Source organism: Sapajus apella, unplaced genomic scaffold (genome assembly GCF_009761245.1).
Source record: "Sapajus apella isolate SASKATOON/1434 unplaced genomic scaffold, GSC_monkey_1.0 scaffold3, whole genome shotgun sequence".
NCBI classification, from domain to species: domain Eukaryota; kingdom Metazoa; phylum Chordata; class Mammalia; order Primates; family Cebidae; genus Sapajus; species Sapajus apella.
The window spans coordinates 66,424,635-66,441,304 of NW_022436943.1; the positions used below are offsets into that span (position 1 = coordinate 66,424,635).

The 16,670-nt window shown below is 65.8% G+C and overlaps 1 protein-coding gene across 30 annotated transcripts in view; it reads right to left on the bottom strand.

The window, feature by feature from the left end:
• Positions 1–4,663: 4,663 nt before the first annotated feature.
• PLEC (plectin) overlaps positions 4,664–16,670 on the bottom strand; it is a 59,796-nt gene continuing 47,789 nt past the window's right edge. For 18 of the 30 annotated variants that reach the window (XM_032255756.1, XM_032255815.1, XM_032255800.1 and 15 more), the window contains 4 exons: positions 16,523–16,627; positions 16,334–16,432; positions 12,065–15,445; positions 4,664–11,956 (listed from right to left, as the gene is read on the bottom strand). In XM_032255756.1, the coding sequence (XP_032111647.1) occupies positions 5,738–11,956; positions 12,065–15,445; positions 16,334–16,432; positions 16,523–16,627 (9,804 nt within the window). In that variant the 3' untranslated portion in view covers positions 4,664–5,737. The remainder of the gene's footprint in view (positions 11,957–12,064; positions 15,446–16,333; positions 16,433–16,522; positions 16,628–16,670) is intronic. The other 12 variants (XM_032255766.1, XM_032255755.1, XM_032255839.1 and 9 more) reach the window with 1 other exon arrangement.

Genomic DNA, 16,670 nt, shown 5'->3' on the forward strand with positions numbered 1-16,670 from the left:
TCAGAAGACCCTGACCACGGTGGCCTGTGAAGCTGGCTCATGGGGAGCCACGCCCTGAGAGGAGACGCAGATGGGCAGCCTGCACGTGGTTCTCACACGCGGGCGCGCAGCAGCTGCTGGAGGTCTCCTTAAAGCACAGGTGGCTGAGCCCCAGGCCCAGAATTTCTGACTGTTGGTCTGGGCCAGGGCCGAGGCTCTGCCTCTCACAAGCTCCCAGGTGGTCCCAAGGGCATACTCGGAGGACCACTGGCTTAGTCCACAGCACCGGCAAGTTTTAAAATGAGTGAGTGAGTCCAGGCCCACTGCTCCTGTGGAAAACACAACGGCTGCTTTGTTTCTTTACGTAAGCCAGTTCTCAGAGCCAGAGCCCACGATATGAAAGAGGGCCCAGGTCCCCTTGTGAAAGGCCTCAGGACTCCAAGTGTGGACAGCAGCAACCCCCCTGTCCCTCTACCAGGGACCCGAAGCCGCTTATCTGGACACCTGTGCCCTGGGGACAGGTGCCCAGATCAGGATCTGAGCGGAGGCGGACACCTGGGACGCAAGGCACCCTCAGAGGCTCCCCGTCTGGATAGGAGCGTGGGGCAGGAAGTATATGGAGTCCTGGCCCAGGCCTCAGCCCATCATTTCCCAGCCCAGGAATGTGTGATTGGAACAGGCGTGCTCAACAGCGGGCAAATCCTCACTTGGGCCCTTTGGCCCACGGCGTAAAAATCATTGGAGTAGAAAAGACCAAATGGAAGCCTTAGAAATGACCCCTAGCCCCAGCCCAACAAAGCAATATGACATCCTGGTCAAAATGGCAGCATCAGCAACGCCTCAGGTGCCTAAAGGGTGCAGGGGTGATGGTCACCATCTTCCCACTTGATTTCTAGTCAGGTCCCTACAAGAGCTTGGTGGACTGTGGTGGACGGCAGCAGAGCCACAGTGTCCCCCAGCAGCGCCAGCCCAGCTGCTGTGCTGTCTGCTTTCCTTCCTGGAGCGGACTCCCGGCCTCGGACGGTGGTCTGTGGCTCCTGGCTGGGTAAAGGGCTCTCCACTGCACCGGGAGGAGGTCAAGGCAGCTCCCGCTCACATGGGTGGACAGCGGCTCACAGACTCGCAGACACATGGACAGTCATCCAAAGCATAAACACACAGGTCTGTTTACGGCCAGCATCGCACCCACCAGGCCTGGCGAGCAGGAAGTGGCGGGAGCTCTGAACATCCTGCTAGGACACGGGTACTCTAGGGTGGGAGAGAGGCTGAGCCAAGATTCAGGGACTGGTCAAGTCATAAAGGTTTTAGGAGTCAGGCTGGGCGCGGTAGCTCACACCTGTACTCCCAGCACTTTGGGAGGCCGAGGTGGGTGGATCACCTGAGGTTGGGAGTTCGAGACCAGCCTGACCAACATGGCAAAACCCCGTCTCTACTAAAAATGCAAAATTAGCCAGGTGTGGTGGTGCATGCTTGTAATCCCAGCTACTCAGGAGGCTGAAGCAGAAGAATCGCTTGAACCCGGGAGGCGGAGGTTGTGGTGAGCCGAGATCACGCCATTGCACTCCAGCCTGGGCAACAAGAGCGAAACTCCATCTCAAAAAAAATGGTTTTAGGAGTCCAGACATCTGGGCATGTTAGGACATCCTGTCCCAGGTCAAGGACGAGCTTTGAGACTTGCGTTTCCTACCACTGGGAAAGAAGCCCAGCAGCCGGAGGGCCTCTGGGTTCTGGACATGGCACGATACCAGACATGGATCCCTTTATCAGGTGGCACGGAGGCTTCCAGTTTTGAGTGGGGCCCAGGAAAAGGAAGGGTAGCCCAGCTGGTGAGGCTGTGGAGCCAAGCTCTGCCACTCAGGGCCCGTGACTAACAGAGCTCCTGTGCTAGGAGGACCTGCAGTGGATGGAGGCTGTGTGGGAGCACCTGTAGTGGATGGAGGCTGCATGGGAGCACCTGTGGCGGGTGGAGGAGGCTGTGTGGGAGCACCTGCAGCAGTGGAGAAGGCTGTGTGGGAGCACCTGCAGGGGGTGGAGGAGGCTGTGTGGGAGCATCTGCAGTGGATGGAGGCTGCATGGGAGCACCTGTGGCGGGCGGAGGAGGCTGTGTGGGAGCATCTGCAGTGGATGGAGGCTGCGTGGGAGCACCTGCTGCGGGCGGAGGAGGCTGCGTGGGAGCACCTGTGGCGGGCGGAGGAGGCTGCGTGGGAGCACCTGCGGGGGGCGGAGGAGGCTGCGTGGGAGCACCTGCGGGGGGCGGAGGAGGCTGCGTGGGAGCACCTGCAGCAGTGGAGGAGGCTGCGTGGGAGCACCTGCGGGGGGCGGAGGAGGCTGTGTGGGAGCACCTGCAGCAGTGGAGAAGGCTGTGTGGGAGCACCTGCGGCGGGCGGAGGAGGCTGCGTGGGAGCACCTGCGGGGGGTGGAGGAGGCTGTGTCGAGGGAGCTCCAGCAAGGCCCAAAAGAGCTGCAGCACAGACCTAAGGCTTGAAGCAAGGATGTCCCGACTGCAACAGGGAACTGCAGACTGTTCAGAGAAGTTGCTGGGGACGGTCCAGCCACGGCTCCCACCAGGAGTCAGTGCCACAGGACCCAGCCAGTCTAAGGTCAGCCACATAGTGGGATCTCGGGTAAGAGGCGGTGCACAGCCAGGCACCGGCCAGGAGAGCCAGAGGGCTGCACAGGCGGGTGGCCCAGCTTCTAGCTCGCCTGTCAGCCAGGCCAAGGTCTCAGAGGATCCCTGGGCCTGGGCGGAGGTCAAGTCCGGGCTGCTCCATGGCAATTGGGTTCACGGTGGTTGAACTCCTCTCGGGCTGGCCCTGGAGTCAGGGGCAAGGGCGATTAGGGCTTGGCAGGCTGGCCAGGGCCTGAGAAGCACAAGGCTGGAAGACAGCCTGGGAATGGAACTGCCGCGTAGATACGGGCATGAGGGCTTCTGGGTGTCCTCTAGGACACTCACTGGCTGCAGGGCAGGCACCGAGCCACCCACAAGACAATGATGTGGCCAGTGAGGCAGCGTCCACCTAGAGCAATGGAGGGGCAGACGGGGCCAGGTGCCCCGCAATAGCCCAGCTCCTCAGCAGCCGCACATCCCGTCCTCTGGCAGTAAATATCACCAGGGGCCTGGTGGTAAACTCAGCCCTGGAGACCCCCTCCCCTTGGAAAGGCGACAGCTGGTGCTCCAGGCTTGTACCCGCCTTTCGGCCCACGATGCCTCCGTGTCTGCCCTGGGGGACAGACTCCTGAGCAACGGCCCCCAGGGCCTCTGGCTGCTCACGGCAAGGGGGTGCAGAGGGATGTGGGAGCACGGGGCCGCGCAGCCCGCAGTGTCAGTGAGCCTCTCCAAAGGCACTGCTGCCACCGCCCTGACACCAGTCCTCTGGGACTGTGGCGGCCCTGTCCCCAGGATGTGGCCTTCAGCCTGCAGCAATGGCCCCACAGAGGACCACATGGGTCTGGGGACCAAGGAGTAGAGGCAGGAGTGGCCGTCCACTCAGCAGCTCCCAGTGACCCACCGAGAACATGTGCTTCCTTTCCCTATAACTCTAAGCGGTGAGGGCTCAGAGGCCCTAAAACACAGCCACCTGGGACAGTGAGGCACTGCCACGCTCAACAACTGTGGGCCACCTGGCCACAGCCGCTCCTGTTTCAGTGGACCAGCAGGCAGAGCAACCTCCACCCGGCTGGGGCAGGGAGGGCAGAGCTCAGCAAGAGTGAGGGGACCAGGACTCGGACCTCAGGGTGAGGGCCTGGGTCCCGCCAGCAGAAAAGAGAAGCAAAGGCTGGGCACAGCGGCTCACGTCTGTAATCCCAGCACTCTGGGAGCCAAGGCAAGGAGGATCACTTGAGGTCAGGAGTTCAAGATCAGCCTGGCCAAAATGGTGAAACCCCATCTCTACTAAAAATATAAAAATTAGCCAGGTGTGGTGGTGCACGCCTGTAGTCCCAGCTACTCGGGAGGCTGAGGCAGAAGAATCATTTGAACCCCGGAGTAGCGGAGGCTGCAGTGAGCTATCACGACACTGCACTCCAGCACAGGTGACAGAGCAAGACTCTCCCTGAAATAAAAAAGGAAAGAGGTGAGTATCAGCTAAGCCTGGGCCAGCAGCTCCTGCGGGCTGGGGTTGGCCCTGGCCCCACTTTCCTCTTCCCCTAAGTCTTCCCTGAAACTGCCACCAATCGGGAGCCGGGAGAGGCCCAACCAGGCAGAATCCCCGGAGTGTGAGGGGCATGGGGCCGAGAGACACAGCATCAGACTCCACCCACTGCCCACGGCCCCTTCTCTGGGGGGCTGCCCGGCCAGCAGGAACCAACTGACCAGGGGCCATGTGGCACCCTCCCTGGGAGCCAGGGGGCCAGAGCCAGTGACTGACATGGGAGCATGCCAGACCCCGCCTCAGATGAGGAGACATGAGCACCCCTTATAGTGCTGGGAGTGGGGCTGGGGGACCATGGGTGCCTGACCAGCAGGAGGCCCCAACAGGCCCAGCTTCGGTGTAGCTGCCACCCTGCCCCACACCACACCCTCTGCCCAGGGTCTCTGGGCCGCCCTCCTGCTGGCACCTGGTCTCTGCTGCACACAGATATTGGTCCCTGGCCTGGCCACAGTGGCTGAGCTCAGAGCCTGGAGCCTGGGGCTGCAATGTCCCCCCTCCCTGACACGCCCCAAGAAAAAAACACAACGCAGGAGGCATGGGAAGGTTGGAACTGCTTTTACTGGGGACGGATGCCGCAAGGCCCCGCCCACGGTCAGGTTAGTGTTCTGCCCTTGCAGAGGGGCCGGCAGCCTGACACCTCCACCTGCCGCCCGCCCGGGGTTAGTGGAACATGCAAAGCTCGGAGAGTGGAGGCAGGAGTGGTCGCTGCTGAGGCCAGGGCTGGGTGGAACGGGAGGGTCAGCACAGAGCCGGCCGGCGTCCCTGGGCCCAAAGGGGGTTGGGGCTCCCTGGGAGAAAGATGGGCAGGCAGCACCCCAGTGTGGGGGCTCCACAAGCTGGAGGGGCCCTGGGCCCACCAGGAGGACAGGCTTGCAGCTCCCAGCCACACCAGCTGGAACGCCCGTCTCCCCCTGGGTCTGGGTCCCTGGGGCCTGGGGTGAGAGGCAGACATGGAAGGCACTTACTAGGGAACAGAGGGTGGAGGGCTGAAGCCGAGGCCGGGCTCTCAGGAGTGAGTGTGGGGGTGAGCTGGAAAGCAGAGATCAGACAGCGCTGTGGGGGCTGGGCCCGCTGGCTCTGCAGGCAGGACCTCGTCTTCCCATGGGGAAGGGGCTTCTCTGGGTAGACTGGGAAAGAGGCTGACTGGGGCCCCCTGTCCCCAGGAAGACCCACCATGTGGGCCAGTGCTAGAAACACCAGGGCAGAAATGCCAGCCAGGCTCGAGCCCTGCGAGGCTGAGGGCCCTCTTCTGACGGGACTGAGCCCAGCCGCCCTATGCAGCTAGGACTGGCCGGCGGGCTACCCTGGGAAGACAAGGGGGGGGGGCTGGGGCCCAGCTTGGGACCCTCCAAGGCACCTGGCTATGTGAGTGGCAGGTAGAAGGGAGTGAGGAGACCCGAGGGGGTGAGGTGGCCAGCAGGGCTGGGCAGCCCCGTCCCCCAAGATACAGGCTGTCAGGACAGCAGGTATATATTAATACATTAGTCTGGTCTTTTTGGTTCAACTTCAGGCACCACTTGGGAGGAAGACACCTTTAAGCGTTGAAAACGACCCAGGCAACTCCGCGGGAGCTGGGCCGCATGCAGAGCGGGTGGGTGCGGGCAGGCTCAGGCCACGGCAGACTCAGGGCCCCCCAGGGAGGCCGAGGACCCCGAGGCGTAGCGGCGGCCGTAGCCCGAGGAGGAGTAGGAGGACGAGGAGAAGGTCATGGAGAAGCCGGAGCCAGTGGCATCAAAGCTGCCCCGGCGGGAGCCGGCCCGGGAGCCGGTGCGGGAGCCGGTGCGGGAGCCGGCGGTGGAGCCGGAGCCGCTGACGCTGTACGGGCTGTAGTAGCCCTTGCTGGACTGCGCGGCCGCCTCCAGCAGCCGCAGCCCCGTGCCCTCCTCCACCATGCTGCGGTCCAGCGCGTCCTTGTAGGAGATCTTCAGCTTGGTCTTGGGGCAGGTGAGGTACTTGGAGTAGGCGCCCACGTCACGCAGCTTCTGTGCCGTGCGGGCGTCCACCGTGCCGCGCTGCAGGGCCTCGTCCAGGGACACCCGGCCCGGCGTGTCGGGCTCGATCAGGCCGCCGGTCAGGTACTGCACCTCCAGGAAGCGCTGGCCGGCCTCATAGTAGAGCCAACCCTTCTTCAGGGCCTGGGCGGCCGACATCTTGGTCTTGGTGCGTGGGTCCTCAAAGCCGCAGAAGGCCTTCTGGGCCAGGTTGATGCGGTCCACCATGATCTTGTCCACCAGGCCCTTGTTGACGGCGTCAGTGACGGGGAAGCGCTCGCCGGTGCTGGGGTCGATGATGCCGCCGGTGCAGGCCTGCGCCTCCAGCAGTCGCTGCCCCGTGATGTTGTCCACCAGGCTGCGGTGCATGGCCTCCGTGATGGACACCTTCTCCAGCGTCTCCGTGTCCAGGATGCCGGCCACGGGGCCCGTCTCCTCGGTGGGGTCCGACCAGGAGGCCAGCTGGGGCCTGGAGACGGCGGGGCTGACGGGGTAGGAGGAGGAGGAGCCCACGGAGGAGGAGCGGGAGCGGAAGCCGCTGGCGTTGCCCGAGAGCATGTCGGCAAACTCGGTGATGGAGAGCGTGCCTGCGCGGTACTGGTCCAGTGCCGAGCGGTCGATGAGGTTCTTGGCGATGGCGTCATCGATGTCGTACTGGCGGCCGGAGCGGCGGTCGATGATCATGGACTTGACCACGCCGTCCGAGGAGGAGATGGTGATCTCCTCCCACTCGCACTCCTGCTCCGACAGCTCCAGGTAGGTCTGGTGGTCGATGAGGCCCTTGCGGTAGGCCTCGTACACCGACATCTCCTTGCCCGTCTCGGGGTCCACGATGACCACGCGGCGCTTGCGCACGGACGACTTGGAGGACGTCTTCCGCTCCCGCTTCTTCTCCTTCAGCGGCAGGAGGCACAGGCCCGTCTGGGGGTCGGTGATGCAGCGCTCCATCAGCTGCAGGTAGGTGAGGTTCTCCTCCGTGTTGGGGTCAAAGAAGCCCTTGGTGTCGTCCGAGGGGTCGGTCAGGATCTCGTTCATCTCCTCGTCGAAGAGGCCGCGCTTATAGGCCACCTCCACGGGCAGCCGGTGGCTCTCCTCGGGGTCGATGATGCCACCCGTGGCGATCTGGGCCTCCAGCAGGCGGATGCCGTGGTCCTTCAGGATCAGGCCCTTCTTCATGGCCTGGAAGAGGGAGATGAGCTTCCCAGAGTAGGGGTCCTTGTAGCCGGTGACAGCGCGCTCAGCCGACAGCAGCTTGTCCTTGAACTCAGGGCCCACGATGCCCATGCGCACAGCCTCCTCCACAGTCAGCTTGAGTCCCTTGATGGGGTCGATGACGTAACCGGTGGCCGCCTGCGCCTCCAGCAGCTCAAAGGCCGTGCCCGGGCGGATGATGCCCTTCTTCATGGCCTGGTACACTGAAAGCCGCTCCTTGGTGGCATCCACGAAGACGCCAGCGATACAGCTGGTGCCTTCCAGGAACTTCTGCAGGTTCTTGGTGACCTCCTCGATGGACGTCAGGCCCTCCCGCAGCTGCAGCGCCGTGGCCTCGTCCATGACCTGTGAGCGCACCAGCTCCTCCAGGGTGATCTGCTTCCGCAAGCCGCGGAAGGTCAGCTTGCGGGCGTCTGACAGTGGCAGGAGCAGCTGGCCGGTACTGTCGTCACGGCGGCACCGCCTGAGCAGCTGCGTGTAGCTGAGGCGCTCGTCAGTGGACGGGTCCACGTAGCTGCGCACCTCGCTGGGCTCCGACAGCTGGTCGTGCGTGTCCTTGTTGAGGTAGCCGCGCTGGTAAGCCACATCCAGTGGGAGGTGGAAGCCCAGGCGGGGGTCCACGATGCCGCCGGTGGCCAGCTGGGCGTCCAGCAGCCGCAGAGCCTCCTCGGCAGGGATCAGATCCTTCTTCATGGCCTGGAAGAGCGAGATGGTCTGCTCGGTGTAGGGGTCGCGGTAGCCGGTGACTGCCCGCTCCGCCGAGAGCAGGCGGTCGTGCAGCTCAGGCCCCACCAGGCCCTTCCGCACGGCCTCATCCACAGTCAGCCGCTCGCCCTTCACTGGGTCCAGCAGGAAGCCCGTGGCTGCCTGTGCCTCCAGCAGCAGGCGGGCTACCTCGGCACTCAGCAGCCCTTTCTTGAGGGCCTGGTAGATGCTCAGTGTCTGCCTGGAGCCGGGCAGGAAGACGCCGGCCACGCAGCCGGTGCCATAGAGGTAGCGCCAGGCGGACTCGGCCTCAAGGACCTCGCGGAGGCTCCTGGTGCCCTCCCGGAGCAGGTTGTAGGTCTCGAGGGAGATGATCCGGGCCTCGTACAGGTCCTCGGCCGTGAGGCGCCGGCGCACGTAGTCGTAGGAGGCCAGGCCCTGCTGACGGATGATCTCTGTTTTCTCGATGATCTCGATGATGATGATGATCATACGCTCCTTGGTCACCCGGCCGGCCTGGAAGTCGGCCATCAGCTGGGCACGCTGCTCCTGGGGGATCAAGTCCGACTGCATCACCTCCCACAGGGACATGGTGGAGCCGCCGTGGCTGCCACCGCCAGGAATGTCGATCTGCGTCTCCTCGAACGCCCTCCGCGTCTCCTCTTCGGTGTACACCTGCGTGGTCTCCACCATCTCGGCCTTCTCTGCCCCTTTCAATGGCAGGAGGCGCAGGCCCGTCTCGGGGTCCTCCACGCAGCGCTCCAGTAGCTGCCGGTACGTGAGGTTCTCGTGCGTGTTGGGGTCGAAGAAGCCCTTGGTGTCATCGCTGGGGTCTGCCAGGATGCGGTTCATCTCCTGGTCGAAGTAGCCACGCTGGTAGGCCACATCCACGGGCACACGGTGGCTGTGCACGGGGTCGATGATGCCACCCGTGGCGATCTGGGCCTCCAGCAGGCGGATGCCGTGCTGCCGGAGGACCAGGCCCTTCTGCATGGCCTGGAAGAGGGAGATGGTGCTGCCCGAGTATGGATCTCTGTAGCCGGTCACAGCCTTCTCGGCCGACAGCAGCTGCTCGTGCAGCTCAGGGCCCACCACACCCGCCTTCACGGCCTCGTGGACGTACAGGCGCTGGTTCCGCACAGGGTCCACCAGGAAGCCAGTGGCCGCCTGCGCCTCCAGCAGGAGCGCGGCTGTGCTGGGTCTCAGCAGGCCCCGGCGCATGGCCTCGTAGATGGACACCTTCTCCTTGGCTTCCTCCAGGTAGATGCCGGCGAGGCAGCCGCTGCCCTGCAGCAGCGTCCGCACGGAGCCCAGCTCTGAGAGGTCCTTGACCGTGGTCTTGCCATCTTTGAGCTGCTCAAACTGGGCTCTGCTGAGGACCCCGGAAGCCAGGAGCTCGCTGGCTGGCACAGGGGCACGGAGGCCGCTGAAGGACAGCCTCTCCTGCCGCTGGGTCTCCACTTCCTCCACGATGGTGATGAGGATCTTGATGACCTTCTCCACGGTGACCTTCCCCGTGCGGAACTGACGCAGCAGCTCCTGCCGCTGCTCTGCCGTGAAGTACTCAGAGCTGATGAGCTCCCACACCGACACCGTCCTGCCCTTGAAACCACCCACGGGGACCTCAACCGGGGTCTTCTCAAAGGTCTCGCGGGCCTGCAGCTCCGAGTAGAGCTCTTCCTGACGGGCCCGAGCGGCCTTCTCCGAGAGCGGCAACAGGCTGAGCCCGGTCAGCTGGTCAGGCCGGCACCGCTGCTGGAGCTCGCTGTAGGTGACCGGCTCTCCTGTGCTGGGGTCACGGTAGGCCTTGGTGTCGGCCCTGGGTGCTGACAGGGCCCTGCTGGTCTCCTCGTCCAGGCAGCCTCGGGCACAGGCGACATCCAGGGGCACACGGTGACTCTTGCTGGGGTCCACGACGCCGCCCGTGGACAGCTGGGCATCCAACAGGCGCAGGCCCTGCTCCCGGGGAATGAGGCCCTTTTTCAGGGCCTGGAACAGGGAGACGCTCTGTCCTGTGTAGGGGTCCCTGTACCCCGTCACAGCCTTCTCGGCTGACAGCAGCTTCTCATGAAGCTCAGGGCCCACCAGGCCGGCGCGCACCGCCTCGTCCACGGTCAGCCGGGCGCTGGTGGAGGGGTCGACGATGTGCCCGGTGCCCGCCTGGGCCTCCAACAGGGCCACAGCCACGTCGGAAGGCAACAAGTCTTTCTTCAGAGCGTCATAGATGCTCAGCTTCTGCCCCGCCTCCTCCAGCCACATGCCCGCGATGATGCCGGCACCCCGCAGGGCCCGCCGCACGGCATCCACCTCGGCCACCTCTCGCACAGAGCGCTCGCCCCGCTGCAGCTGGCAGTAGAGCTCACGGTCGATGACACTGCTCTCCAGCAGCTCGGCAGCCGGCACCAGGCTGCGCAGGCCCTCGAAGCAGAGCTGGCCTTTCTGCTCCTGCTCCTCCACCACTGTGATGATGATCTTGATGATCTTCTCCACCGTGATCCGGCCCGTGCGGAACTGCCGCAGCAGGTCCCGCCGCTGCTCTGCCGTGAAGTATTCTGAGTTGATGATCTCCCAGATGGTCACTGTCTTGCCCTGGAACTTGCCAAACGGCGCGGAGACGGTGGCCTTCTCAAAGACGTCTCGGGCCTCTGAGTCAGTGTAGACTAGCTCCCCTCCCTTGGCAGCCTTGTCCGTGAGCGGTAGAAGGCGCAGCCCTGTCTTGGGGTCCTCCACGCAGCGCTCCAGTAGCTGCAGGTACGTCAGGTTCTCGTGCGTGTTGGGGTCGAAGAAGCCCTTGGTGTCGTCACTGGGGTCCGCCAGGACGCGGTTCATCTCCTCGTCGAAGTAGCCGCGCCGGTAGGCCACGTCCACGGGCACGCGGTGGCTATGCACCGGGTCGATGATGCCGCCCGTGGCGATCTGGGCCTCCAGCAGGCGGATGCCGTGCTCCCGCACGATGAGGCCCTTCTGCATGGCCTGGAAGAGGGAGATGGGCTGCCCGGTGTAGGGGTCGGTGTAGCCGGTGACAGCGCGCTCAGCCGACAGCAGCTTGTGGTGCAGCTCCGGGCCCACCACGCCCTCCTTCACAGCCTCGTTGACAGTCAGCCGCCGGTTCTGCACGGGGTCCAGCAGGAAGCCTGAGGCTGCCTGCGCTTCCAGCAGGATGAGGGCCGTGCCGGGGCTCAACAGCTGCCTCTGCAGGGCTGCATAGATGCTCAGCTTCTCATTGGTGGGCTTCAGCATCAGCCCCGCGATACTGCTGCTGCCCTGAAGGTAGTGACGCACATCTTCCCGCCGTGCAAGCTCCTCCACCGTGGTGTGGCCCTGCGCCAGCCGCTGCAGCTCCTCCGCACTCAGGATGCCGGCCTCCTGCAGCCTCTGTGCTGGCACTTTCCGCCGTAGGCCATCAAAGCTGTGCTCGGGCTCCGCCTCCATCGCAGGCCCATCCAGTGCGTCCCGGCCATTGGGCAGGGTCTTTGTGGCGGTGGCCTGTGAGACAGTGACCTCCTCTGAGTGCGCCAGGGCAGCCCGATGCTCCTCCTCCAGGCGCTGCAGCTGCTCACGCAGCCTCTGGTTCTCCTCAGCCAGCAGCTCCTCCTGCTGACGCCGCTGTTGCTCCAGCCGCTGCAGCTCCTCCTGTTTGCGCCGCACGCCCTCCTCCGCCTCACGCTGCCGCCGCAGCGCCTCCTCCATGCTGGCGACCAGCTGCTGCCGCTCCTGCTCCATCTGCTGCTGCTGCCGCCGCTGCTCCTCACGCAGCTGCTGTGCCTTCGCCACCTCGTCTTGGAAAAGCTGCTCCAGCTTGGCCTTCTCCTGCTCGATGAAGCGCTCCCGCTGCAGAAGGCTGTCCTTCTCGGAGAGGAAGCTCTGCTGCAGGGCCTGTGTCTCCTGTAGCAGCTGTTCCTGCTGCACCGTCTGCATCTGCGGAAGAACAGGGTGTGATCAGGGACCTCCGGCCCAGGAGCACCCACCACCCACCGAAGCAGATCCCAGGGCCCACCCGCCCGTCGCACGGAGAGGGGGCGGTACCTCCTCCGACTTGAGCTGCAGCAGTTTGGCCTCTTGCTGGAGCTTCTCCTTCTCCCGCTCCAGCTCGGCGATGGCCTCCCGCAGGCGCTCGGCGTCATGGTCGCTCTGCTGTCGCTGGATCTCCAGTGTCTGCACCAGCGTCACCTTCTCCTGCGTGGCGAGCTCCGTGCGGTGTAGCTTCTCACCGATCTCCTCCGCCTGTTTCCGGAAGCGCTGGGCATCCTCCTCCGCGCGGGCCTGGGCCCGGCTCATCTCAGCCACGCGCAGCTTGAGGCGCTCAGCCTCAGCACTCATCTCCAGCTGCCGTTGCCGCTCCGCCTCCAGTGTCCGCTGGAAGCCCTGCGTCTCCTGCGCCAGCTGCTGCGCCATCTGCTCCTTGTCCTCCTGCAGCCGCCGCGCCTGCTCCTGCGCAAGCTCTTTCTGCTGCTGCAGCAGCTCCGCCTCGGCCTTGAGCCGCGTGGCCTCTTGCACCGCCTGCATCTTCTCCTTGAGCATCTTCTCTGCCAAGGCCCGCTGCTGTGCCAGGTCCTCCTCTGCCAGCTGCCGCAGCCGCGCAGCCTCCTGGGCTGCCACGCTCAGCCTTGCAGCCTCCTCCGCCACCTGCTTCATCTTCTCGGCCTCCTCCTGCAGGAAGCGCTGTGTGTTGTCCTTGTCGCGCAAGATGAGAGCGCGGTTCTCGGCCTCGATGCGTGCCTTGAGCTTGCTCAGCTCCTCCATCTGCACGCGTACCGAGAAGAGCTCCTCCTCCACCTGGCTGCGCTGGCGTGCGGCCTCCGTGGCCTCTGCCTTCAGCCGCTGCAGCTCCTCGTCCAGCAGGTTCTTCTGGTTGTCAGTCTCCTCCAGCTGCAGCCGCAGGGTCGTCAGCTCCTGCTCCACCTGTGCTTTCTGCCGCAAGGTCTGCTCGGCGAACTTCTTATGCTTCTCCATCTCCGCGTCTGCTGCCTGCTTCTGCCGCAGGGCCGCCTGCTCCGCCTGTGCCCGCCGCGCGGCCTCTTGCTCGGCCTCCTTGCGCAGTTTCTCGGCAGCCGCCTGTGCCTGAGCCTGGGCCTGCGCCTGCTCCTCTGCGGACTGCTTCAGCCGCTCGGCCTCCTCCACCTGCCGCCGGGACTGTGCAGCCTCGCGCTCAGCCTGCACCCGGGCCTCCTCCGCCTCCTCAGCCGCCCGCCGGGCCGCCTCCGCCTCACTGCGCAGCCGGTCCAGCATGCTCTGCTCCTGCTGCAGCGTCTCCTGCAGCTCCTGCTCCTTCTGCTGCACCGCGAAGGCGTGGGCCTTCTCCTCCGCCTGCAGCCGCTTCTGGGCGGCCTCCTGGGCCAGCTGCAGCTGCCGAGTGGACTCCTGCTCCGCGCGCTCCCGCAGGCGCCGCGCCTCCTCCACCTTGGCTTTCAGCCGCTCGACTTCCTCCAGCGCTGCCTTCCGCTGCCGCGCTGCCTCCTCCTCCGCCGCCAGGCTCTTCTGTACGCGCTCCTCGGCCTCACGGCGCCGCTGCTCCTCCTCCGCCGCCAGCTGCCGCTGCCGGGCGGCCTCCTGCTCTGCCTGCTCCTTGCTGCGCAGCGTGTCCTCCGCATTGCTGCGGATGCGCCCCAGCTCCAGCTCCAGCTCCGCCTTGCCGGCAGCCGCCTTCTCAAAGCTCGCCTTCAGCGCCAGGATCTCCTCCTCCACCTGCCGCCGCTGCCGCAGCGTGTCCTCCACCAGCCCCTTCTGCCGCTCCAGCTCGCTCTCTGACGCCTTGCGCAGCTGGGCCAGGCGCTCCTCGATGTCGGCCTTGTGCTGTGCCGCCTGCTCCTCCAGCCGCCGCCGCTGGAAGGCCTCGTCCTCCGCCAGCCGCCGCAGCCGCTCGTTCTCTGCCTCCTTCTCCTTGAGCGCGATCTCTGCCTCCGTCTTAAGCCGCGTGGCCTCGCTGATGGCGGCCAGCTTCTCCGCAAGCACCCGCTCTGCCTCAGCCCGCTGCCGCGCTGCGTCTTCCTCGGCCAGCTGCCGCTGCCGCTTGGCTTCTTCCGCCAGGGCGCGCAGGCGGGCAGCCTCCTCCGCCAGCTCGCGGAACCGGCCGGCCTCGGCCTCCAGCCTCTGCTTGGACTTCTCGCTGGTGGAGCGCGACTCCTCCTCGGCCCTCGCCTTGCTGGCCAGCAGCACCTCCATCTCGGCCCGCACCTTGGCCAGCTCTGCCTCCAGCTCCTGCCGTTTCTGCGTGGCCGCAGCCGCCTCCCGCTGCAACCGGGTCAGCTCCTCCTCCAGCAGCTGCCGCTGCTGCTCCCCCTGCTCTGTCTCCGCCCGCAGCCTGATCAGCTCCTGCTCTGCCGCCAGGCGCTGCTGCGCGGTGCCTTCCGCCAGCTGCCGCTGCTTCTCCAGCTCCTGCTCGGCCAGCTCTCGCTGCCGCACAGCCTGCTCCTCCGCCTTGCCCCGCCGGCGCGCCTCGCGCTCCGCCTCCTCCTTCTGCTTCTCGGCCTCAGCCTGTGCCAGGCTCTTCTGCTGCGCCACCTCCTCCGCCTGCAGCCGCAGCCGCAGCGCCTCATTGGCCTTGAGCTGCCAGCGCTCCAGCTCCCGCTCCGCCTCCTCACGCGCGCGCTCGGCCTCGGCCTGCTGCTGAGCCCGACGCTCGGCCTCCTCCCGCAGCTGCGCTACGGCCACGTGCTCCTCCTGCAGGGAGCGCTCCAGCTGTGCCGTCTTCTCCGCAAAGGAGGCGCGTTTGCTCTGCAGCTCCGCCTCTGCGCTGCGCTGCGCCGTCTCCAGGGCCACCTGCACCTGCCGCGCCCGCTCCACTTCGGCCTGCCGCAGCCGCCGTTCCGCCTCCTCCGCCTGCAGCCGCAGCTCCTCCAGCGACTGCAGGGCCCGCTGCTTCTCGCGTGCAGCCTCGGCCTCAGCCTTCACGCGCAGGGTCAGCTCCGCCTCCGCCTGCCGCTTCCGCTGGCTCTCGTCCTGCACCTGCCGCCGCAAGCGCTCAGCCTCCTCCTGCGCCTGCCGCTTCTGCGCCTCAGCCTCCTCCGCCCGCTCGCGCAGCGCCTGCAGCTCTCCCTCAGCCCCGCCGCGCTGGCGCTCAGTGGCCTCCAGCTGCAGGCGCACCACGCGGATCTCCTCCTCGATGCGCAGCCGGCTGCGCTCTGCCGCCTCTGCCTGTCGGGCCTTGGCCTGGATCTCCGCCTCCGAGCTCTGCCGCAACTGCTGCAGCTCTTCCTGGATGCTGCGCTTCTGCTGCTGCGCGTCCACCGCGGCCTCCTCCCGCCGGACCACCTCCTCCTGCATGCGCTGCTGCAGCTCCTTCGCCTCCCGCTCCGCCTGTGCCTTTGCCTGGGCGTGCGCCTCGGCCAGCTGCCGCTGCTTCTCCAGCGCGGCCTCCACCTCGGCCAGCCGCTCGCGCTCCTCTGCCCGCTGCTGCTCAGCCAGCCTCTGCGGCCACAGCAGAGAGAAGAAGAGAAGCAGAGAGAGCGTGAGCACGGGCAGGCACCAGCGCCCATAGGGCACACACCGGTATAGTTCACTCAGACAGCGCGGAACAGGGATCAGGGAAGACAGAGGCCCCAGCCCGGCCGAGAAGACAGCGTGCACCCGCCCAGGGCACTCGGGCAGCGAGCGCAGCCAGCTCCACTGTGCTCACCAGCCTGGGGAAGGAGGCCCAGGCGTCCTCCCCGCTTCCCGCAGACAGGCGATGGAGACAGACAGATGGACAGGGGAAGAGAGAGCAAAGCCGGGGCTCGGAACCTGCGAGCCACACCCAGCACGCAGCCCTGCCTGAGCTCTGCAGGACACCAGAGGGCCTGGCTCCCATCACCGAACCCCTCTCCCGGCCTGGGTGGGAAGCCTGTGTGGGGCAGGGTGGGGCGAGGCGGCCAGCGAGGAGACAGCAGTGCAGAACCGAGCCAGCTCGAAGAAGATTCAGGGCCACGCGGAAGGTAAGGAGAAGCCAACAGGTGGGTGCCTTGGAAGTCCCCTCCCTAGACCCACAACCCACCACCCCCGACTTCCCACAGCTAAGGGCTGAACGCAGAGGCCAACGCAGAACGCTGAGGCAGAGCACACAGGACGCCCACTGGGCTGCTGGGGGAACGCTCATGAGGAAGAAGAGGCGACGCCAGCCACTGTGTGGGAGCAGCACAGCCGTGCCAGGCCAGGGGCAGGCCACAGTGGGGTAGGCTGAGCTGGGGGCAGGGGGTGCTGGCAGCCCAGGGGGACTGGGGAGGGCCACGAGAAATGGCCTCAGGCTGCTTTTCTGGCTGCGTGTGGGGTATAACAGGTGGCGAGATGGCCCCCACCCGGCTCCCACCCGAAGGGCCGCACCTCCTCCTCCTCCATGCGCCGCAGAGTCTCGCTGATGAACTTGATGTACTGGCTCGTGAGCGTGGTCAGCTCGCTGTAGCGTGTACGCAGGTCCACGTACTGCGGGGTACAGTCGGGGTCAGCCCCGCGAGAGCCGTTGACTCGCAGGCCCGCCAGCCCCTCTCCCAGTGAGGCTCAGCCCCACCCTACCTCCTGGATGACACTCTCCGACCCGGACTGGACCTTGGGCTTCTTGGCCGGGGAGGCCACCGGCTCAAGTTGCGCCTTGTATGTGACCAGCTGGAGTTCATAGTCCTGTGGGAACACACCACAGCTGGTGGTCAGCCACCAGCTCTGC